This window comes from Balaenoptera ricei, chromosome 3 (genome assembly GCF_028023285.1).
Source record: "Balaenoptera ricei isolate mBalRic1 chromosome 3, mBalRic1.hap2, whole genome shotgun sequence".
Taxonomy (NCBI): Eukaryota; Metazoa; Chordata; class Mammalia; order Artiodactyla; family Balaenopteridae; genus Balaenoptera; species Balaenoptera ricei.
Genome location: NC_082641.1, coordinates 29,494,808 through 29,520,570, shown reverse-complemented (window position 1 = coordinate 29,520,570; position 25,763 = coordinate 29,494,808). Strand labels below are relative to the sequence as shown.

At 42.5% G+C, this 25,763-nt stretch overlaps 1 protein-coding gene across 2 annotated transcripts in view; it reads left to right on the top strand.

Moving 5' to 3' along the window:
• The first annotated feature begins 7,406 nt into the window (after positions 1–7,406).
• AGXT2 (alanine--glyoxylate aminotransferase 2) overlaps positions 7,407–25,763 on the top strand; it is a 47,589-nt gene continuing 29,232 nt past the window's right edge. Inside the window, exons 1-4 of one of the 2 annotated variants that reach the window (XM_059919244.1) lie at positions 7,407–7,494; positions 14,587–14,672; positions 15,709–15,893; positions 25,486–25,609. In XM_059919244.1, the coding sequence (XP_059775227.1) occupies positions 7,407–7,494; positions 14,587–14,672; positions 15,709–15,893; positions 25,486–25,609 (483 nt within the window). Of the gene's footprint in view, positions 7,495–14,583; positions 14,673–15,708; positions 15,894–25,485; positions 25,610–25,763 lie in introns of both variants that reach the window. The other variant, XM_059919243.1, reaches the window with a different exon arrangement.

Here is a 25,763-nt window from a genome sequence, read left to right as displayed (position 1 = left end):
AGAATTTATGTATTAATTCTGGGAGAAATCACATCTTTATAATATTGTTTCTTCCTAATCATGAACATGGTATATCACTTCATTTACTTTTGTTTTTAATAAAGCTTTATGATATTCATCATAAATGTCTACATGTGTTTTATTAGATTCATTCCTAGGCACCATAATATTTTTGTTGCTATTGCAAATGGTATCTTTTTAAAGATTATCTTACTCTAAGTGGTTTCTGCTTGTATATAGGAACCACTGATTTTTTTAATATTGATCCTGTATCCTGAAACCTTATTGAACTCTAATTATTAATCCTTGTAATTTGTAAGTTTTCTTGGATTTTCCATTTTTACAACTATATCATCAGAATGTAACAACTGGGTTTTCTTCTTTTCTGATCCTTATAACTCTTATATCTTTCTCCTGATCTATTTCTTGGGGTTGGATTTCCAGTAGAAGCAGAATAGTGGACATTCTTTGTTGATCCTGCCATGAAAGAAAATGCTACTAAAAGTTCACCATTAAGTATGTTTCCTGTAGATTTTTGCAGATACACTTGGCTATGTTAAGGAAACTCCTTTCTATTCCTTGTTTGCTAATAATATTTTTTTTATCTTGAATTGGTGTTAAAGGCTCTCAAATTTATTTATATGATAATGTGACTTTTCTCTGTTATTCAGTTAACATGTAAATTATAACAGAGAATTTATTTAGAGAAAATACTTTAATATTAAATTACCCTCACATTCTTGGAATTAATTCTACTTGGTCATGATGTATTTTTGCAATCTTTGCTGCATTCAATTTGGTAACATTTTATTTAAGAATTTTACATTTATGAGATTCATCTTTTGTGCTGCTTAAGATATAATTTTCTGAGGTGATTTGTAAATAAGTTAAAATCTTCTAGAATTATAGAAATTCCTCTTTCTCCTTGTAATTCTATCCATTTTTGCTTTATATATTTTGAGGCCATATTATTAGGTGTATCTTCCTAACAAATTATTCCTTTCATCATTAAATATGATCCCCTTTATCCTTAATGACTCTTTGTCTTAAAACCCTTATTTTTCTTTTCTGATACTGATATTGCTACACTAGTTTTCTTTTGGGTGGTAATTCTTTGATGAATCTCTTTCCATTCCTTTACTTTCAATTGTTTTATGTCATTATGTTTTAAATATTTCTTTTATAAACAGGATATAACTAGATTTTGTTTTCTCATTCTACTTGAGAATTTTTTCTTTTAGATGATAAATCAGTTCCCTTTTTCTCATTTGATGCAATCTTCCTTCATTTTTCATTTGCAATCTAAATCTATTTGCAATTTGTCATTTAAATCAAACAATTCTGTAACAGTCATTATAGGAATGGGATATAAGTAAAGGTCCTAGTCAGCTAATTCACTGTATCTGAGGGCCCAAACTTCAGGGCAGCTCCTCTCCCCTGCAGAATCAACTCCGGTCACAGGGAGCCAAATTCTGACAAATCTCATCCTGCTGAGATTGGGAGAGGCAGCATGCTTTGTTTGTGAAGTTCAAGGGAATGAACAACTGGAGAAATCCAACTGCTAAGGGGCCTATGCACAAAAATGTTTCTGCCATACATTCTACCAAAAAGGAATTAATTTGAACATTCAAGACCCTCCTTTTAACACTTCCTCAATTAAGTGATCTATTAGTCATTCAACTATATGCACTGTTGAACATCACTTGATGAGCATGTGTGCCAGGCACTGGTTAGGATTCAGGAAGCATTAGGACGTGCTTTCTGCTCTCCCAGGGATCACAGTCTAGTGGGAAAGCTGGGGTAACCACTGTGTCCCCAAGTCTTACCAGGCTGACTTTAAAAAAATATTAACTCGGGGCTCCCCAGGTGGCACAGTGGTTAAGAATCCACCTGCCAATGCAGGGGACACAGGTTCGAGCCCTGGTCCGGGAAGGCCCCACATGCCACGGAGTAACTAAGCCCAGGCGCCACAACTACTGAGCCTGCGCTCTAGAGCCCACGAGCCACAGCTACTGAGCCCACGTGCCACAACTACTGAAGCCTGTGCACCTAGAGCCCATGCTCTGCAACAAGAGAAGCCACCTCAATGAGAAGGCCCAAACCGCAGCAAAGAATAGCCCCCGCTCACCGCAACTAGAGAAAACCTGCATGCAGCAATGAAGACCCAACACAACCATAAATAAATAAATTTATTTAAAAAAAGAATTAACTCTAATAATTCCAGATGAGCTTTGCTCAAAGAGTTCATCCTAATAACTAAATTGAAGGACTTTGTACCATTTTTCAAGAAAATCAGTGCTGCCTGAAACTCTAAGCGTTGCAGTGTCTGAGCCTCACCTCCATGCAGTTCTTCTCCCCAGCACACCTGCCATCTCTGCCCCTCAGTCTCAACACCTGCGCATGCCCTCCTTCAGAGTCCGTTCCCTGAAATGGAATACCTGTCATAGGAGGTTTCATGTAAATTGGGTTTTATCTGAAATCTTTCCAAAATGTTTCCCTTTCCTTCAATCCGTCACTCCTAAATGAGTTAGGAGAGAGAAAGGATCACTTTGGAAAAGCTGTTATCTTACGGAACCTGCTCTGGTATTGACAGAAGGATTGGGGTCAAAGAGCAAAGCTCACTCAGGATTTAACTGATAAATCATTAGTGAACCTGTGTACAAATTTAAAAAACCCTATAATTATTAACATGACGACAGAATTTCCATGTTTCCTCTTTTGCCAATTATCTTTTTCAAAGAGAAATTCCAATATTTTCCTAGCTGGTGAAGTATATTCTGTATCTTCAAAGTAATTCATTATTTGGGAAATAGAGATGGCAAGTCTCTTGACTGATATCCTGTCCTTCCTATTTACCAGTCATGGGGTAGTTCCTCACCTTCTCTGGTCTTATAGAAAATGAAGAAAATTACACCTGATCTGCTTGAAGGAGAGAGAACAAAAAGAACGAGAGCAGAAGTCTCTTAACATCCCTTATAACTTGGAAATAATTTCTGTTTAATAGTCTTTTTACCTCTGAAACTAGAGGAAGATCTGGGAGTGTTATTTCAAATGCCTCCTAGATCGGGAGGGAACCCAAGTTTCCTCCTCATCCCAGTTTTCAGACTCAGTGGATATCACTGTAATTCTAAAAAGATCAAAAGACCCAACATCTTGGAAAACAACTTTGTGCCATGTTAGTTGAATTATAAACTGCCAACTTACTGGAGTGCATTTAAAACAGACATACATTTTGACCTAGAAATCCCTCTTCAAGTATTTCTCCAAAGGAAAAAACAGTTAATCTAGTGCACAAAGTTCTATGTCCTAGGATGCTGGAGAAAATATAGCTGTCCATCAATAGGGACTCAATAAAATGTATGTAGACTTCCAGCTTCTCCACCATGTAAAGGGCTTGGAAGATGTCACTCCCATTTTTACAAGAGGAAGCTGAACAAACTGAAAACCAATGACTTTTCTTGAACCCATCAGAGAAGTGAGGTTGCAGAGTGAAATGTCACTCTGAAATCTAGAAATACAGGCAGATCTTCAAAGTCACAGGCAAGACCTTCTTAACCTGGAGCCATAACTGGTAGAAATATTAAACAGTAATTTTGACAAATTGCTAGAGGCTGAGTGTGGACTAGCATGAGAATAAGAAACTCCCTGGTTGCCAGAGTTTTAGGAGGACCCTTAACTTCTCTGGGCCTTACTTACGGGCACATCACCAGGTGAAGATCCCTTGTCATGGTGAAGATCCCTTCATTGCTCTGGCTGGGAAAGGGGAAGAGTAACTATCACACGATGTGCACGGAGACTTCACCTTAACAAAGATCTGTTCTCCGGGGCAGATGACTTTGCCAGAGCCCTATATCAGCTGTGTGAAAGGCATTGCTCCCACTGTAGCCGCTCTATGCTTCCTACCTCACCTAAGGGAGAAAGAAAAAGAACATAGTCAGAAGGGGTAAGGGCTTCAAGGAAACAAACTGGGAAAACGAAGCCAGGGGAGGGAGTCGAGGGCGGAAAATTTTTTTAGTTTATACTTACAGAGAATTTATAGAGAAATACTTGTGAAGATCACAACCCAGTCCAGAGACATAGGCCCACTAAAAGACTAAGATCTAATCATAAGAGTTTTAAGCCTCCAGTATAGTAACAGTGGATTACAGCTGAAAGAGCTGCCTTGGCTCTATTTAGAGAGAATTTCTTAAGGAAACCCTAAGATAACAGGGGACAAAAACAAGGACACTAGAGGAATTTGAATCCTCTGGCACCTACAGTTACAGAAAACAAACACATCCCAGCTTCTAACCAGATTAACATAAAACCTCACAGTAAAGGCTTATTTACCTCAGGTCCTATTACCCAATACATCACAACCAGTTTTCATTAAAAAGTTGCAGGAATGCTAAAATGATAGGAAAAAAAAATACAGTCTGAAGAGGCAAAGTAAGCATGAGAACCAGACTCAGCTATAACACAAATACTGGAGTTATCAGACATTTTAAAATAATTACGATCAATACATTCAAGGCCCTAATGGGAAAGGCAGATATTATGTAATATCAAATGGTAATGTAAACAGAGAGATGGAAACTTCAAGAAAGAACTGAAAGGAATGCTAGAAATCAAAAACACATAACAACAGCAAACAGAAATGAAAAATGTCTTTGATTGGCTCATGAGTAGACTGAACACGGCTGAGGAAATAATCAGTGAACTCTGAAGATGGGTAATAGAAACTTCCCAGATTAAAATGCAATGAGAAAATATAGTGGAGGAAAAAAAAAAATAACAGAACCTCCAAGAACTGTGGGACAATTTCTAAAAGTGTAATATGTGTATAATTGAAATATCAGAAGGACAAGAAAGAACAGGGAAAAACTATTGAAGTAACAGTGGCCAAGAATTTTCCAAAATTAAATAAAATATATCAAGAAATATTATGAAAGAATTAGGAGTGATGACCCAGATCTACATTTTTTGAATGAAAAGCTATATTATTGACTATAAGCAGTTTATGAAACGTCATGTATATACACAGGTACACACATAAAAAAAATTTCTGAAAGAACGTTTACTAAAATATAAAGGTTAGATTTTTTTGTGATTTTTACTTTCTCTCATGCTTTCTAGGCAGGCTTGAGTTTGTTGTTTTCACGAAAAGCATACATTACATTACAGTGATCAAAATAAACATTTTTCCTTTTAAATAAAGAAGGTACAACTTCCCACTGTGAAGTTGTTCAGAATGCTGTGTTTTGCTTTCCCACCCTAGGCAGCCCCTGATGCTGTTGGGTGCCTCTCACCATAACAGCCTTTAAACTTACAGCCCAAGACAAATCTCAAATCCAAGGAGTTTATAGCCTCCAGTGCTCGCAGAAGCAAAATAGATCACAGCCCAGTAGAGCTGAGGAACACGTGCCAGACCTCAGGAACTCAGCATTTTCTCACCTCAGTCCAGCACCGTGACAGCTTGGGCACCCCAGGGAGAGGCTGCATCACCACTGGCCTTGCTGACATGTGTCATTCCCACAGCACTTGACCAGCCAGATCACAGAACCACTTCCTACAGCCCCCAGAGCAGGATGGGCTGGGAGCTGGGAGCCCACGCAAAAGGGGACACTTGACATTGAATTTAAAACCTTTCTGTGCTTACCTGGTAACCTCACCTCTGATGGGCATTTGGGATAAAAGGTTATTTCCCAGATGTGGGGGATGTGGCCAAGCCAGTTGTCCTCTGTGCAAGGTGATACAAGACGTCCACCCTGTATGCGGTTCCCCCAGCCCCACCCTGCTGGAGGAGAAAGTTGAGAGGACGTGAGCACTGGCTGACCTGCGAGCTGGATCCATGCACTCAGAGGCCCCTCACCCCCTCCTCTGTCCTTGGAATATACATTCTTCCCATCACTCGCACAGTGAGAGCTGGTCCAAGGATGCAGCCTTGAGAGAGTACTGTGTACACGACTGGACGGTGTATGTTACTGAACGCAATTAAGGCCTCTATATAAAATTTTAAGATTCCAGTGGGCAGATGCAGAGACCTACTCTACCAAGACAAGCCTCATAAGTTCCCTTGTTTATTAAATCTGCCACCTACCACTGTGGAGGTGCCTGGCTCTTTCTTGCCCTCTGTGTATGGGAGTCAGTTATCAACCCAACACCCCCTCACCCTCCCAGCTCCAACTGCCCTTGTCACTCTCCCTTCTTAGGCACTGCCTTGCAAAGGCACATGGACACCCAGTCCAGAGCAGCTGGAAACCCGGAAGAGACCTACTCACAGCAACCTGGATGGATTGTTAAAACATGGTTCTGAGTGAAGAAAAAAAAAAAAGCACACCTATTGACATAAATTAAAAATGCATAGGACTTCCATAGTGGCGCAGTGGTTAAGAATCTGCCTGCCAATGCAGGGGATAAGGGTTCGAGCCCTGGTCCCGTAAGGATCCCACGTGCAGTGGAGCAACTAAGCCCGTGTGCCACAACTACTGAGCCTGCGCTCTAGAGCCCACGAGCCACAACTACTGAGCCCGTGCATCTAGAACCCATGCTCTGCAACAAGAGAAGCCGCTGCAATGAGAAGCCCGCTCACCACAACTAGAGAAAGCCCGCCCGCAGCAACAAAGACCCAACACAGCCAAAAATAAATAAATTTTTTTAAAAAATACATTCACCCCAAACAATAAACATTTTACAAGAATACATACCAACAAAAAGGTATATATTAAACACACAAAATAGTTGCTTACGGAGATTAGGGGTGCAGGGGAGTCAGGAGTGACAAATGGGAATTTAAGAAATTAAAACATAATAAAAATAAAGCACCCTAACTCCTCAGCTCTCACCTTCTTGCCCTATTCAGATACCTAAGGGGATACGCAGCTGTCCAGAGCCGTCCCTAGCTTTTTGGTGCCCTTCTCCTTTCCTGTGGACTACCCCCTTCCCCATTAGTCCCTCTTGTCTTCCTCCAAGACCCCCAATACGAAAACCAGTGTCTTTACCCATTTAATTCATGGATATCTTCCTTCTCTCTCTCTTTTTCACTCCTCTCCTTTCTAAGTCTCTGACCCCTGCAACTATATCCTGACCCTTCCCCCAGGCCCATCACCACCCTTCCGCAGAGAGACTCTCATCCTGATGAGACCCCGATGGGACATAAAACTAGCAAAATAGTCCAGAAGACCTTTGCTTTGCCTGCCTGCCTGCCTTCTCTTTTCCCTCTCCCTCCCTCCCTCCTTCCCTCTCTCCCACTCCTTTTCTCTTTCTCTCCCCTTGGGACCCGCCGGAAGCGGAAGCAGTAACCCCTCCAGGACTCCCCTGGGGAGCTCCTCCCCTTCCGTCCTAATCTCAAAGTCCAGCTGGTGAGTGAGCAGTGGAGCCCTTCCTCAGACCTGCTTCCACGGGGATTTGCTGCCTGACTGGGAGAGATGACTCTAGCCTGGAGACATTTGCTGAGAGCTTTGTACCTGGAGACCTCAACTCCCAGGACTCCCAAGACACGCCCTTCCCCCAAAGGTGAGTGGAAACCAGAGGGACGTGGGTCAGCAGAGGGTCAGCGAGAGGGGAAGGGCTGAGCTCTGGAGCCTGTTGCCTGGAATTCTGGAATGTTAGACCCGGATAGGGTCTTAGAGACAAGTCAACTAAGACCTGTGAGCTAGACCTCACCTTGTCAGACCCACTGCCCCCTTCTCCTGTCCAATATTTTGTAATGCTTCCTTTCGTCCTGAAATGAAATTCATGGATAATAAAAACTGACTATACACAAGTTCAAAATAAAAACAGTCGCACTAACATAAAGAAGAAAGAAAAAGAAAGAAGTTCAAAATAATAAAGTATTAACTGTAGTATACAGATGCTTGAGGATAACTATTTTAAAAAACAAAGCATTTTCACAAATTTCTACCAGGCCTCCAGAAAGTGGTACCACCCCTTCAATTACTAACAAGGAAACAGCCTCAGAGAAGTGTAGTCATTTACCCAAAGTCATTCAAGCCAGGTCTAGACCCTGAGCCCTCTTCTTCTACTCAGACTCTCCTCTTTCTCCAGCAGTAACAGACCTGGGGTAGCCAGGTCTGGTGGTGGCGTCATGTGCCTATCTTGTTTCACTAGGAGCTTACCACCTACTCACCAACTTCCCTGCTGCAAACTCGAGCGTAAGTAGGCATTTGCACACTGATGTGTCATAGTGGGACCCTGTGCCCCACAGGCCCCGAACAAACAGAGGGGACCCTTTTCCATTGCCCATCATGATCAATTTTATCTTCATTCTCTCCTCATCTTTCCTTTTCCTATCTCCTTCCTTCCTCTTCCGTTTGCTTTTTTCCTCCTTAACAATTGCAATTCTTTGAAACTTAATACATATCTGATGCTTTAAATGCATTATCTCCTCTCATCTTCAACCAAACTTCTTAGGGAGTACTATTATCCCATTTCACAGATGAGGAGACAGAAGAATAAAGGATAATTAAGAAATTTGGTCAAAGGCAGAAACATAGAAGTGGCAACTTGGGGTTCAAAGCCAGGTCTGTCTGGCCCCAAAGTCAGAGCGATTCCACCAGGCCCTTTCTTACCCACCCTTTTTCCAATCCTGTTTGGATTTGTCTTTTCCCCTAGTCATGGGTCTTTCTCCAGAACACTATTTAACTCCAACATTTCCTGAGAAGGAGCTAGAATTATACCCAGAGTCTTATGCTCGGTAAAGAGGATGCTATCCTAAAAGTACCAGTTGTTGACAAAGTAAGAGAAAATGCCCTCTCTGCTGCCTCTTCCCCTTTCCTACCCCTGCCCTGAGGGTTGTGGAGCTGGGCTGATGGTGGGAGCAGGAGATGGGAAATGGCAGGTGAGGCTCGGTGCCTAGAGATCTTGATCAACTCACTGAGGACCCCTTCACGTGGCTCCACCAAGGACACTACGGGGGAAAAGTAATCTTGCAAACCCAGCACACGTAGATATGGATGTCATACTTTTTACCTGGTCTTTCCAAAACCTTTGGGACTTGGCTTCTACTTTCTTACCTACTAGTCCTAAATACCTGCCTGCTTGTTCATCCAAACACACACTCATTGAACACACCCTTCTTAAGAATCTGCGGGGTGCAAATAGACATTAGGCAATAAGTATGTGAGGACCTACCCACACCTGAGCAAAACAAAATCTCAGCCCTTACGTATCCCAGTGGGGGAGACTGAGCATAAACAGATAAACAGGTAAATATGTAAAAAATGAAATCCAGTCGAGATACATGCTGTAAATCAAACCAAATCATGGTGAGGCAATAGAAAAATAAAATGGACGGAGGGGGAGGCAGGGGCCATGTTAGACAGGAAGATCACCTGGTGTTAAAAGCTGTCAGACATGCAAAAATAAAAATGTGTCACAGGACTTCCCTGGCAGTCCAGTGGTTAGGACTCCAAGCTTCCAATGCAGGAGGCGAGGGTTCAATCCCTGGTTGGGGAACTGAGATCCTGCATACCTCATGGTGCAGCCAAAAGAAAGAGTATGTCACAATCCTTGTAGAACACCTGCATGTATATTATGTGATATATGTGTGCATACAATGTTCAGCCTTACCTCTGTTTGATAGGCACAATCACTTTAGGCTATGTCCACAAAGTTACAGAAGCAATTTGTTTTCAGGATAAAAGAATGGAGAAAATATCTCAGCCATGCCTTCTTTCTTACTAATTAGCTAAAGATTATTAAATTTATAACATGTCTAGGCAGGTGGGGTATATGCTCAAACATACCATTTTGCTATCACCTGCCTTCTCTCCCACAAGGAGGGGTGCCCAGGAGGGCAAGTGGATTGCAAATAACACCCATTTCCAGCTGAGAAACTTCCCAAGCCTCCTGCAAAGTCTTTCTAAGAAAAACATTCAAATTAGCCCTAAGGGTAGGTGTCCCACCTGCCCCTCCAGGTCATCCTTGCGGCCATCTGCGGACTGAGCTAAGCCCAACAGAGGGCCAGGAGGGGCTCAGAGAAGGCCTGCCCCCAAAAGTACCAAAGGAAGGCTGGAGCCACCAGCCTGGGAATCAGGCAGAGCTCTTGCTGGTGAACAATGGCATCTGGCCCTGGTTTACTTAGGGAAAAGGACATTTATTGGAAGGATACAGAGGGAAGGTGGGAGGGGCTATAAGAATCAATAGGATGGTGAGGAGGTGGGCAGGACTGGACGTGCAAAGATACCAGGGAAAGCCCCGTGGAAACAGCAGGAACTCCAGGCAGGAACAGCCTCGGAAGCACATCATGGCTCTAATGAGGACCTCCAGCTAGTCCCTCCACCCGGGTCCTTTGCTCAAGACTTCAGATCCAGAAGCGGGGACATCTGATTCACCCTTCAGAGGTCTCACGCCCTTCCCTTGGCTTCCCTGGCGGGAGACAGGCAGCTGGTATTATTATCCGGTCACCTAGAGCACACAGTTCAATCAAGGCTGAACATCCTCCGTAACTTCCTGCAGACTGTGGGACAGTTTATGAAGGGAGAAAGGAGGTGGCCTCAGGCCCTCAGCCCCATGGGAGGTGAGGGTGGGACCTCAAAGCTGCAAACACGTCACGTTTAATCACGGCCTCAGCTCTAAGGTAAGGGATAAAATCTTCCTCTCCTAACTCGCTGGCTAGCCTGAGTATCAGATGAGATACACAAAGTGACAAGCTTTTTTAAAGTGACCTAATATGCTATGCAGAAATAAGACATCGTTAGCACTTTAATAAATTCCCTTAATGTTCTACCAAGTATGTCCATTGTGTATTTTCAAATATTTTATAACCTTTTTTTTATTTGAAAGAGTCACAGGCTCTTAATAAATACCCACGCTGTGTTGAAAGCTGGTTGTGGATATTAGAAAAATCTTCATCATTACAAAGAGAATTTCCCCAAGAATTTTCAAATGTCTACAGAAACGGATTTCTCTCACTTACCTTGCCCAACAGGTTTTCATTTTTTGATACTATGATTTGGGGGGAAAGAACACAGAGCTAAGGTGACTTGTCTGTTGTGGAACCCTGTTGGTGAGAATTAGGCGGCCGGAAAATTAAATCTAGTTTCCCACTTGGCAAGAGTGGTGGTGGTCTCCAAACCGAACCATCTTTTTATTTGAAGTAGAGTTGGTTTACAATATTGTGTAAGTTTCAGGTGTACAGCAAAGTGATTCAGTTATACATGTATCTTTTTTTTCAGATTCTTTTCCATTATAGATTATTGCAAGATATTGAATATAGTTCCCTGTGCTATACAGTAAATCCCTGTTGTGTAGCTATTTTACATAAAGTGATGTGTATCTATTAATCCTATACTCCTAATTTATTCCTCCCCCTCCCTGCCCCAAATGCCATCTTTAAATGTCTTGAGTTGTTCAGATGAATTGAGTGGAAGTTGATGAATTTAATGAATTTAATGAAAATCATTAGCTGTCATCCATGTTCACCATCAGGCTTAAAAAGGCAACATCAGACCAGCCAAAATGATAAAAGAGGGACAAAAAAAAATTTCTATGCCGAAATAGACGTGGGATTCAGTTTTATTAACCCAGATTTCATTATCCCTTCCCCGACCCCCTTGGTGCTGTCTTCTCCCCACCACCACTAGCCCCATACTCCCGGGCCCCAGGCGTGCAAACAGGCAGGTGCACACACGCGCACACACAATTTCCAGGAGCCCAAGAGAAGCTTTATCAACCCTCAGCTCTACGTCACCCTCAAAACATAGGCTATTTTGAATAAAGAATGCAGGCAACTATCAACATGTTTAGGTTTGAATTTCTTCCAGCAAATAATGAAAACTGAAGCATTTTCTTTCTTTTTGTCAATCAACTATTATACGTACTGTTATTTTTGAGTTTGGGTTGTTTAGCGAGAGGTTTTCAGCTGTTTGAAGATGTTGTCTAGACTTTTTTCTTTTTTTATCAAAGTACAGTTGATTGACAATACTATATTAATTTCAAGTGTGCAACATAGTGATTCAATATTTGTATAGATAATACTCCATTTAAAGTTATAATGAAATACTGGCTATATGCCCTGTGCTGTACAATATATCCTGGTACCTTATTTATTTTATACATAGTAGTTGTACCTCTTCACCCCCTACCCCTACCTGGCCCCTCCCCGTCATCCTTCTCCCCACTGGTAACCACTAGTTTGTTCTCTATATCTCTGAGTCTGTTTCTGTTTTGTCATAGTCATTCATTTGTTTCATTTTTTGGATTCTACATACAAGTGTGAGATGTAATCTAGACTTATTTCACTTACTGACATTATTTTTCCTACTTGCTTGCTAATCTTCCTTCCTTCCATCCTTCCTGAGAGCAGAATTTTAGGTATTTCATTTTGAGCACTCATTCAGCCATCATATTCCTATCAGTTTGGTGAATAAACAAATGAATGAATGCATATACCTAACTTGACCATTTAAAATTCAAGCTTTTCCTTATCAAATTTTTCCAGCTCTCTTTCTTCCCCCTCCAGACTTTCATAATTTCCTGTAACTTTGAAGTCAAGAGACCTTTCAGTCTCCTCAATGGATAACTCCAATTTCGCAGATAGGAAAATGAGACTGCAGGAGTGAAGAGAATTCGAATTCTTAGAAACACTCAGAATTTTTTTCCCCATATTAGAACAGTAACTAATGTAGAGAGACACAATGAAAAGCTTTTGAAAAGGTGAAATTCTCAGAAAACTTAGCTATTATTTTTTGGGTCATTTCTATGTATGGATAGCCAAAAGCCACTTGCTTTTAAAGTAAGAGCAAATTAACGACATTCGTGATTATTTAGAGCAGAAAAGTGGATGAGCTTTCTCTGAAAGAAAGAGAGTCAGTATCATTACTTTCCAGATTCATTTAAAAACACAATTGTTCATTGTGTTTCTCAGGAGGGTGACTTTATAGCCACACAAAACACCAACATTACATCCATGGATTCAAACCTTCAGGCTGAACAAGAGACATCGTTTCCTCAGCTCTCTCCACCTGTAAAATTTTCTCGATACTGACCTTGAATCCTCAAAATTAGCAGCATTCTTTTCTAAGAGTACTTATAAGGTTTCTAGATATCTCTTCCAGCGCCGATGTTCTCTGGTTCTATTATTCCATCCCACTGCTATAGAGGGGTCAAAATCTGTGCTGGCGGAGGAGGATGGAGGTGGCCAGGGAATGAGCGAAACGGTACCAGGCTGGGAGTCAGAAACTGGGAGTTTTGTTCTTGTTCTGCAGCTAACTAGCTTGGTGATCTTAAACAAATTAATTTACCACTTTAGGCTGGTTTCTACATCTATAAAATGAGCATTTTGACCACCCCCCCCCCAAAAAAAAACTAAGCTTCCTTCTAGCTCCAAATATTTAATGATTCCTCTGGCTCAGCTTATCTTTTCTTTGCCATGGTCTTGTGTTGTCATGGACTTCAGGTTGTGTTTTACAGGAAGGTTTTGTCTTCCAGATCTCCTTGCATGTATTTATTATTATAGTACATGGCCTAGCACCTCTCTCTCCTCATCCCCTACAAGAATAGTCAAAAGCCATTCGTTCTTTGTTTATTGGAGCCAACCCAGTACTGGGAACTGGGCTAGGCACTGGGATTCAGGGACTAGGAAGGTCAAAGCTTAGAAAGCACCTCTATTGACAGAGGATGGGCTCCTGCAACCCCCGGCCCTGGCAGAAGTTTGAACTGAACAGAGAGTTACAGTCCATACAGGCGGCAGAGGGCGGAACTTCTCAAGCTTGTGAGGGACCCAGGTGGGAGAAACCATGACTTCCCCCAGTATCCTCTGTGCCTTCCCTGACTAGATTTGAGAGGAGCTCTCTTTTTTTCTCCAGAAAATTCATTATTTTTTAATTTTTATTTTTAATTTGATTGAAGTATAGTTGATTTACAATGTTGTGTTAATTTCTGCTGTACAGCAGTGACTCAGTTATACACATATATTCTTTTACGTATGCTTTTCCATTATGGTTTATCACGCGATATTGAATATAGTTCCCTGTGCAGTACAGTAGGACCTTGTTGTTTAAGAAAATTCATTACTGGGACTTCCCTGGTGGTCCAGCGGCTAGGACTCCGCACTCTCACTGCCGAGGGCCTGGGTTCAATCCCTGGTCAGGGAACTAATATCCTACAAGCCGCGTGGCACAGCCAAAAAAAGAAAATTCATTATTAAGATACCTCAGTTTGGGGCCTGAGCTCACTGGCCTGGTGACGTCAGAGGCTGGAAAATTCCACCATCCGGTCCCACTCAGAGCCTCCGTTTTGAATATGCAGACTTCGTAACCGAGATGCACCTGCGCAGAGCACCAATTACCTCACCTTCTTCCCTACCTCCGATTACCTTTCCCCACATCTAAGACCACTCTGCTTATTCCATAAATATCCCAACTGGGGAGGCAGTTCTGAGGCTTGTCCTCCAGTCTCCTCGCTTGGCTGCCTTGTGAGTAAAACTCTTTCTGAGCTGTTAAAAAAAAAAGAAAAAGATACCTCAGTTTTAAATCCAAAGGGTGATTTAAATAAGAAATAAACAAAAGTGCCTCAGGACTTTGATTCAGGTAACCATAGATGATTCTTACGAACGTGCCTGTGTGATGTTTAGCTGAGGACACTAACTCACTTCACTTTCAGCAGGTGCTTTCTGGACATCAGTAACCAAGCTCGGCCTTCATACGAAGCCCAGCATGCCTCCGTGTGACTTCACACCTGAAAGATACCAGGTGAGAGTAAGAGCTTTAGGAATACCCCAACGAGGTGGTTCTTCTTGGGAGGGCTCAAGTAGTTGCTTCCTCAAGAAGGACCCACAGACGGCCCTGCCTGCCCCTGAGCCATCCATCTCAGATGTCCTATCCCTTAAGTCACTGGGAGCTTCTGAACTCTCTTACCCCATTCAGTGGCATTGCATGAGTTGGTTTGTGTGTGAGACAGAGACAGACAGAGGCAGAGATGGAGAGACAAAACAGAAGGAGACAGAGAATACAAGGAAGAGACTGTCCATGACAATATACGTATCACAGGGATGTAGGCATAGATGTACTCACACAAAGAAATACATAGATCACAAATGTGAAGGCTCACATTTTATTCTATCTCATATGTCAATGCATAATCTGACCTTCCTGAGTCCTCCACCAAAAAATATAAAGTTATCATTTTGCTCTCAGGCTAATAAATATTGAACTCATTCTCTCTCTCCCTCTCTGTGTCTCTGTCTCTCTCCCTCTCTCCCCAACACCCCTTCATCCTACATAATATTCATAAGTTAGAAACTGTAGAATTAATAGAGTCAGGAGGGACCCACAGAGAAGAGAACTATAGGACAGAGGCTTTGTAATTAAAGACATAAACACCACAAACACTTCATTCTTTTATTCTCAAAAAAAAAACTACAGAGGAAAAAAACCACATTACTTCAGACATTTACTTCCAAAGTCTTTTACTTTTTTTCACAGCTAGAATTAATTCAAAGCCAAGGCTTTCCATTGAGAGGTAGAAAATTCCAGCCCCCTTCTCCATGTTTGATCTAGAAAGGGATTAAAGGGCCACACGAATAATTTCCTCCACTTGAGAGGAAGGACCTGGGTGTCTGTCCTGCAAGGAGGTCACTGGGCAAAGAGCTGCCCTGATGGGCGAGGGCAGCAGCCCTGTGCTGGGTTGGTGGGGAGGCCAGGCCCTGCTATATGGACCTGCTAGTGATGTTGTAAGCAATGTGGGGATGAGGAAGATGTTAAACACTTAAATCTTGCCTACCTACAGTCCCTTGCCTATGATCGAGTCCTGGAGATCCACAAGCAACATCTTTCTCCTGTGCTGACAGCCTATTTCTCAGAGCCCTTGTTGCTCCACCAGGGGCACATGGAGTGGCTCTTTGATTACGAAGGAAACAGATACCTGGATTTCTTTTCTGGGATTGTCACTGTCAGTGTTGGTCACTGCCACCCGTGAGTATCCTTATATTCTGGCATTTTCATTCCAGAAAAATATACAGAAAACAGGCTAATGATCATGTTCGTGATTCAGAACCTCAGTTAAGGGGGGCACTTCAAGATGGCATAGGAGTAAGACGTGGAGATCACCCTCCTCCCCACAAAAAACACAAAAATACATCTACATGTGGAACAACTCCTACCGAACACCTACTGAATGCTGGCAGAACACCTCAAACTTCCCAAAAGGCAAGAAACTCCCCCGCGTACCTGGGTAGGGAAAAAGAAAAAAGAAAAAACAGAGACAAAAGAGTAGGGACGGGACCCACACCAGTGGGAGAGAGCTGTGAAGGAGGAAAGGTTTCCACACACTAGGAGCCCCTTCGCGGGCGGAGACTGCGGGTGGCAGAGGGGGGAAGCTTCGGAGCCATGGAGGAGAGCCCAGCCACAGGGGTGTGGAGGGCAAAGCGGAGAGATTCCCGCACGGAGGATCAGTGCCGACCAGCACTCACCAGCCCGAGAGGCTTGTCTGCTCAGCCGCCGGAGCGGGCGGGGCTGGGAGCTGAGGCTCGGGCTTCGGTGCTAGCTGGGAGGGAGTCCGGGAAAAAGTCTGCAGCTGCCGAACAGGCAAGAGACTTTTTCTTGCCTCTTTGTTTCCTGGTGCGCGAGGAGAGGGGATTCAGAGCGCCGCCTAAACGAACTCCAGAGACGGGCACGAGCCGCGGCGATCAGTGCGGACCCCAGAGGCGGGCATGAGACGCTAAGGCTGCTGCTGCCGCCACCAAGAAGCCTGTGTGCGAGCACAGGTCACTCTCCACACCGCCCCTCCCGGGAGCCTGTGCCGCCCGCCACTGCCAGGGTCCCGTGATCTGGGGACAACTTCCCCGGGAGAACGCACGGCGCGCCACACACTGGTGCAACGTCACGCTGGCCTCTGCCGCCGCAGGCTCGCCCCGCCCCTCCGTACCCCTCCCTCCCCCCCGCCTGAGTGAGCCAGAGCCCCCGAAGCAGCTGCTCCTTTAACCCCGTCCTGTCTGGGCGAAGAACAGACGCCCTCAGGCGACCTACACACAGAGGCGGGTCCAAATCCAAAGCTGAACCCCGGGAGCTGTGCAAACAAAGAAGAGAAAGGGAAATCTCTCCCAGCAGCCTCAGGAGCAGTGGATTAAATCTCCACAATCAACTTGATGTACCCTGCATCTGTGGAATACCTGAATAGACAACGAATCATCCCAAAATTGAGGCAGTGGACGTTGAGAGCAACTGTAGACTTGGTGTTTGCTTTCTGCATCTAATTTGTTTCTGGTTTTATGTTTATCTTAGTTTAGTATTTAGAGCTTATTATCATTGGTAGATTTGTTTATTTATTTTTTTAAATTAATTTATTTATTTATATTTATTTTTGGCTGTGTTGGGTCTTCGTTTCTGTGCGAGGGCTTTCCCCAGTTGCAGCGAGCAGGAGCCACTCTTCATCGCGGTGTGTGGGCCTCTCACTATCGCGGCCTCTCTTGTTGCAGAGCACAGGCTCCAGACGCGCAGGCTCAGCAGCTGTGGCTCACAGGCCTAGCCGCTCCACGGCATGTGGGATCCTCCCAGATCAGGGCTCGAACCAGTGTCCCCTGCACTGGCAGGCAGACTCCCAACCACTGTGCCACCAGGGAAGCCCCTAGATTTGTTTACTGATTTGGTTGCTCTCTTCTTTCTTTCTTTCTTTTTATTACTTTTAATTTTTTAATTTTTAATAATTTTTAGTTTTTTATTTTAATAACTTTATTTTATTTTATTTCCTTCTTTCTTTCTTTTTTTTTCTCCATTTTCTTCTGAGCCATATGGTTGACAGGGTCTTGGTGCTCCTGCCAGGTGTCTAGGCCTGAGCTTATGAGGTGGGAGAGCTGAGTTCAGGACATTGGTCCACCAGAGACCTCCCAGCCCCACGTAATATCAAAAGGCAAAAACTCTCCCAGTGGTCTCCATCTCAATGCTAAGACCCAGCTCCACTCAACGACCAGCAAGTTACAGTGCTGGACACACCATGCCAAAAAACTAGCAAAACAGGAACACAAACCCATGCATTAGCAGAGAAGCTGCCTAAAATCATAATAAGTTCACAGACACCCCAAAACACACCACCGGACGTGGTCCTGCCCACCAGAAAGACAAGATCCAGCCTCATCCACCAGAACACAGGCACCAGTCCCCTCCACCAGGGAGCCTACACAATTCACTGAACCAACCTTACCCACTGAGGGCAGACACCAAAAACAATGGGAACTATGAACCTGCAGCCTGTGGAAAGGAGATCCCAAACACAGTAAGTTAAGCAAAATGAGAAGAAAGAGAAATACATAGCAGATGAAGGAGCAAGGTAAAAACCCACCAGACCAAACAAGCGAAGAGGAAATAGGCAGTCTAACTGAAAAAGAATTCAAAGTAATGATAGTAAATGTGATCCAAAATCTTGGAAATAGAATGGAGGAAATACAAGACATGTTTAACAAGGACCTAGAAGAACTAAAGAGCAAACAAACAATGATGAACAACACAATAAATGAAATTTAAAATTCTCTAGAAGGAATCCATAGCAGAATAACTGAGGCAGAAGAACAGAGAAGTGACCTGGAAGATACAATAGTGGAAATAACTACTGCAGAGCAGAATAAAGAAAAAAGAATGAAAAGAATTGAGGACAGTCTCAGAGACCTGTGGGACAACATTAAACGAGCCAACATTCGAATTATAAGGGTCCCAGAAGAAGAAGAGGAAAAAAAACTGAGAAAATACTTGAGGAGATTATAGTTGAAAACTTCCCTAATATGGGAAAGGAAATAATCAAGTCCAGGAAGTGCAGAGAGTCTCATACAGGATAAATCCAAGGAGAAACACACCAAGACACATATTAATCAAACTATCAAAAGTTAAATACAAACAAAAAATACTAAAAGCAGCAAGGGAAAAGCAACAAAATAACATACAAGGGAATCCCCGTAAGGTTAACAGCTTATCTTTCATCAGAAACTGCAAGCCAGAAGGGAGTGGCAGGACATATTTAAAGTGATGAAAGGGAAAAACCTACAACAAAGATTACTCTACCCAGCAGGATTTCATTCAGTTTCAATGGAGAAATTAAAACCTTTACAGACAAGCAAGAGCTAAGAGAATTCAGCACCACCAAAGCAGCTTTACAACAAATGCTAAAGGAACTTCTCTAGGCAGGAAACACAAGAGAAGGAAAAGACTTACAATAACAAACCCAAAACAATTAAGAAAATGGTAATAGGAACATACATATCAATAACTACCTTAAATGTAAATGGATTAAATGCTCCAACCAAAAGACATAGACTGGCTGAATGGATACCAAAACAAGACCCATATATGTGCTGTCTACAAGAGACCCACTTCAGACCTAGGGACACATACAGACTGAAAGTGAGGGGATGGAAAAAGATATTCCATGCAAATGGAAATCAAAAGAAACCTGGAGTAGCAATACTCATATCTGATAAAAGAGACTTTAAAATAAAGACTATTACAAGAGACAATAAGGACACTACATAATGATCCAGGGATCAATCCAAGAAGAAGATATAACAATTATAAATATTTATGCACCCAACATAGGAGCACCTCAATACATAAGGCAAATGCTAACAGCCATAAAAGGGGAAATCGACAGTAACACAATAATAGTGGGGATCTTTAACACCCCACTTTCACCAATGGACAGATGATCCAAAATGAAAATAAATAAGGAAACACAAGCTTTAAATGACACATTAAAAAAGATGGACTTAATTGATATTTGTAGGACATTCCATCCAAAAACAACAGAATACCCTTTTTTCTCAAGTGCCTGAGAACATTCTCCAGGATAGACCATATCTTAGGTCACAAATCAAGCCTTGGTAAATTTAAGAAAATTGAAATCGTATCAAGTATCTTTTCCAACCACAACGCTATGAGACTAGATATCAATTACAGGAAAAAATCTCTAAAAAATACAAGCACATGGAGGCTAAACAATACACTACTAAATAACCAAGAGATCATTGAAGAAATCAAAGAGGAAATAAAAAAATACCTAGAAACAAATGGCAATGAAAATATGATGACCCAAAACCTATGGGATGCAACAAAGGCAGTTCTAAGAGGGAACTTTATAGCAATACAATCCTACCTCAAGAAACAAGACACATCTCAAGTAAACAACCTAACCTTACACCTAAAGCAATTAGAGGAAGAAGAGCAAAAAAACTCCAAAGTTAGCAGAAAGAAAGAAATCATAAAGATCAGATCCGAAATAAATGAAAAAGAAACGAAGGACATGATAGCAAAGATCAATAAAACTAAAAGCTGGTTCTTTGAGAAGATAAACAAAAGTGATAAACCACTAGCCAGACTCATCAAGAAAAAAAGGGAGAAGACTCAAATCAATAGATTTACAAATGAAAAAGGAGAAGCAACAACTGACACTGCAGAAATACAAAGGATCATGAGAGATTACTACAAGCAACTATATGACAATAAAATGGACAACCTGGAAGAAATGGGAAAATTCTTAGAAAAGCACAATCTCCCGAGACTGAACCAGGAAGAAATAGAAAATATAAACAGACCAATCACAAGCACTGAAATTGAAACTGTGATTAAAAATCTTCCAACAAACAAAAGTTTAGGACCAGACGGCTTCACAGGCGAATTCTATCAAACATCTAGAGAAGGGCTAACACCTATCCTTCTCAAACTCTTCCACAATAGAGCAGAGGGAGGAACACTCCCCAACTCATTCTACGAGACCACCATCACCCTGATGCCAAAACCAGACAAAGATGTCACAAAGAAAGAAAACTACAGGCCAATATCACTGATGAACATAGATGCAAAAATCCTCAACAAAATACTAGCAAACAGAATCCAACAGCACCTTAAAAGGATCATACACCATGATCAAATGGGGTTTATCTCAGGAATGCAAGGATTCTTCAATATATACAAATTAATCAATGTGATATACCATACTAACAAATTGAAAGAGAAAAACCACATGATCATCTCATTAGATGCAGAAAAAGTTTTTGACAAAATTCAACACCCATTTATGATAAAAACTCTCCAGAAAGTAGGCATAGAGGGAACTTACCTCAACATAATAAAGGCCATATATGACAAACCCACAGCCAACGTCATGCTCAACAGTGAAAAACTGAAACCGTTTCCACTAAGATCAGGAGCAAGACAAGGTTGCCCACTCTCACCACTTTTATTCAACATAGTTTTGGAAGTTTTAGCCACAGCAATCAAAGAAGAAAAAGAAATAAAAGGAGTCCAGATCGGAATCAATGGAGAAAAGACAGCCTCTTCAATAAATGGTGCTGGGAAAACTGGACAGCTACGTGTAAAAGAATGAAATTAGAACATTCCCTAATACCATACACAAAAATAAACTCTAAATGGATTAAAGACCTAAATGTAAGGCCAGACACTATAAAACTCTTAGAGGAAAACATAGGCAGAACACTGCATGACATAAATCACAGCAAGATCCTTTTTGACCCACCTCCTAGAGAAATGGAAATAAAATCAAAAATAAACCAATGGGACGTAATGAAACTTCAAAGCTTTTGCACAGCAAAGGAAACCATAAACAAGACCAAAAGACAACCCTCAGAATGGGAGTAAATATTTACAAACGAAGCAACTGACAAAGGATTAATCTCCAAAATTTACAAGCAGCTCATGCAGCTCAATACCAAAAAAACAAACAACCCAATCCAAAAATGGACAGACGACCTAAATAGACATTTCTCCAAAGAATATATACAGATTGCCAACAAACACATGAAAGGATGCTCAACATGACTAATCATTAGAGAAATGCAAATCAAAACTACAATAAGGTATCACCTCATACCAGTCAGAATGGCCATCATCAAAAAATCTACAACAACAAATGCTGGAGAGGGTGTGGAGAAAAGGGAACCCTCTTGCACTGTTGGTGGGAATGTAAATTGATACAGCCACTATGGAGAACAGTATGGAGGTTCCTTAAAAATCTAAAAATAGAGCTACCATACGACCCAGCAATCCCACTACTGGGCATATACCCTGAGAAAACCATAACTCAAAAGGAGTCATGTACTACAATGTTCACTGCAGCACTATTTACCATAGCCAGGACATGGTAGAAATCTAAGCATCCATCCATCGACAGATGACTGGATAAAGAAGATGTGGCACATATATACAATGGAATATTACTCAGCCATAAAAAGAAATGAAATTTGAGTTATTTGTAGTGAGGTGGATGGACCTAGAGACTCTCATACTGAGTGAAGTAAGTCAGAAAAAGAAAAACAAATACCGTATGCTGCTAACACATATACAAGGGATCTAAAAAGAAAAAAAAAAAAGGTTCTGAAGAACCTAGGGGCAGGACAGGAATAAAGATGCAGACATGCAGAATGGACTTGAGGACACGGGGAGGGGGAAGGGTAAGCTGAGACGAAGTGAGAGAGTGGCATGGACATATATACACTACCAAATGTAAAACAGCTAGCTAGTGGGAAGCAGCTGCACAGCACAGGGAGATCAGCTCAATGCTTTGTGACCACCTAGAGGGGTGGGATAGGAAGGGTGGGAGGGAGACGCAAGAGAGAGGAGATATGGGGATATATGTATATGTATAGCTGATTCACTTTGATATAAAGCAGAAACTAAGACACCATTGTAAAGCAATTATACTCCAACAAAGATGTTAAAAAAAAAAAAAAAAAAAAGAACCTCAATTAAAAATTCTTTCTCCTTAGGTGCATTCTGGTTTACAGCTAACATGCTCCCTGCTATTTCCTGGGTAACAAAAAAAAATCTTAACGTTGTCCTTTACCTTTTCTTGACAATTCAAGATTTTGTCATCCTCATGGCACGTGCAGTGGGGCCTGTACCATGTGATTGGAGTGTGGCTGTGAGTATGTGTGTCCTCAGTTAACTACAGCTTTCCAAAGAGAGGGAATGCACTGAGGAAAAGGCAGAGAAGAAGGGAAAGGCCAGTGGTTCTCAGAGAACACGGAGCAGGTGGCAGGTGGGAGATGATGAGAGATGAGAAATCACTTCTAGCTCTTCTTCATCAACTTCGAGCCATGAAGGAGGAAAGAAAGGATTATAAGAGAAAGATGTAACCAGAGCTCGAAATTTACACCGGCAATGGATGGCTCCATTAATCTTGAGATTTTCTGTGACCTTGATTATCAGCCCACACACACAGATGTCCTGGGCAGGTCCTTCTGTTGTCTTTTTGGTTTGGGTGCAGCCATCTAATTTTCAGGTCTATTCTGGCTTGCCTTTAATAATCTGACCAATAAAACTCATAGTACGTGGGACAAAAATAAAGCGGCAAGTCTAAATAAATTGTGTAGGTTCAGGCCCTTCTGTGGAAGCAAGGGCAAAAGGTCTTCTCCACAAGCACCCGTCAGGCCGTGAGGAGTGAGTTAAACCTCCCGGTCCAGCTCTCACCCATTCCTCCCATAGCCTTTTCCTTCCTGTTTGCATCTTCAGGAGGCACTAGTCCCATACCAGGTCCTGAGGAGCATGCAAAATAAATTTCAGAAGCAGTTTAAAACATAGGACAAACATGCATGAAGTAAGTAAACAAAAATGAAGTAGAGAACACATTTAAACATTCACATTGAATCCTCCCAATAACATGCAACATTGTGCCTGTGAATCAACAACTCCCACTGGCTCTCATGCCCTTGGTGCTTCTCCTGATCTCCCCCTGACCTTTCAGCTGGTCCCTCTGACCCCCTAACTCTGGGTGTCTCGGGCTCTTTCCTGAGCCCTCTGCTCTTCTCTCTATACTCCCTTCGGCTCTCATGCCCTTGGTGCTTCTCCTGATCTCCCCCTGACCTTTCAGCTGGTCCCTCTGACCCCCTAGCTCTGGGTGTCTCGGGCTCTTTCCTGAGCCCTCTGCTCTTCTCTCTATACTCCCTTCATCTCTTATCATTTCCCCCATAGAATTGGCCCCACCCCATCTCCCCACGTCTGCTCATTTAGTTGCTACATTTTCAGCAGCCTCACCCAACTCTTCACCCTTGGCCTCCCACCAAGCTGTGATAATAGCTCTAAGACACCTAACGTGGGCTCTAAGGTGCCCCATATTTCCCACAGCCTCCAGGACACCCCTGACCATGATATTCCACCATCGGCTGAAATTCGACATTGCCAAGACCAAATCCACCATGCTTTCCACAAAACTCTTTCTATTCACACATTCATTTATTCAAGGAGCACATATGAGCCACCTCCTCTGCAAAAGTCCTTGCTAGGAGCTGGGTAGTTAAGACAACCGACTGTGTTTCTCAACCAATCCTGGGATTTCCCCAATATTACAGGCAAGAATATTGAAGTCATCTTTGACTCTTTTCTGCCTTTCATTCCGTATAACCAACCTGACACCAAGGTCTAGTTTTCCCTCTGCTGAAATGCCTCTTCTAGTAACCCCTCTCACTAATTCCCAGTAGCCCCAGTCTCCTAGGAGCTCTGCTCCTCCCACACCTGGAAGGCTACCATGCCCTCCCAGCTGGCCTCACCATTACCAGTCTTACCCCTCCATTCTACCCTCTTGTGACTCTCAGATTTACTTTGCTAAACAATGCTCTTGTCAAGTGTCTCTTCTATTTAAGAGTTTATTGATACTCCACCATTTTCCAAAGTGAGTTCTGTGGGACACTGATCACAGGAGAGGTTCATTGGTAAAGTGTCCCATTAGAAAGTAAGGTTGGGAAACACTTTAAACTCTATCTCCCTCCTGAGGAGACACAGTGCACATTAGCCTATTAAAGGTACTGAGAAGTCCTGCCGTAAAGAAATCTGATCTGGTATTTCTCAAAATTGTTTAGCCACTGAACTGATGATTTTTTTTTTGGTATGCCAGTTATTAATAAAAACAGAATTAGTGTGTAACAGACTTTGGCAATTGCTCTCCTTTAGATCAAGTTCAAACACCTTGGCCTGTCTTTTTGAAGCATTCCAAGTCAAGTCCCACCTACCTGTCTACCCATAGTGCCTACTACCCTTCAACGTGAACCTTCGGATCCTTCACAGAATGTGGTTACACAGTCAGTGTTCATCAACGCTGACCACTACTAAGACCCAAATGTTGGAATCTTCTTTAAAGGAAAAACTGTTGATCTTTTAAACATGTGCTTGATGGATCTATAATTCTTTAGAATAAAATGGGAAGACACTCAGGCTTACTTCTAGTTGTCTCTATTTTCCAAACTGTTCAAAGTGTAGTTAATAAGAAAATCTAGTTAGAAGAGATTGTAAGTTCAACTTCCTTCTATACTAGGAATTTCTCTTTTAAAATCCCCAGCACAAAAGTCTCCTTTTGAACACTTCTCTTGGTGAGGAATTCATTACATTTTGAGGCAACACATCCCATTGCCAGATACCCCTGGTGGTTAGAGAAGCTCTTTCTTGTGTGGGGATGAAATCAGCCTCTTGAAACTCTTTGAGAAATAGCCGTGGGTTTGAGTTCAATGGCCTGTGTTGTGTTGGGAGGGACATGCCCGCTGGCACTGTGGGTAACTCTGCTCTTCTGTTTATCCAGGAAAGTAAACGCAGTGGCACAAAAGCAGCTTGGCCGCCTATGGCACACAAGTGCCGTCTTCTTCCACCCTCCGATCCACGAATATGCAGAGAAGCTTTCAGCGCTTCTTCCTGAGCCTCTGAAGGTCTGATGCTTCCAGTTCAAAGGGATAGGAGTCTCATGATCCCAGGGAAGCTGGCCTAGGAAACGAGAGTATGGGTGGGAATCTGGTCTGTGCATTGAACATCCAAAATGAGTGCACTAGTGGCCATATCGGAAAGCACTCTAGGAGAAGAAAG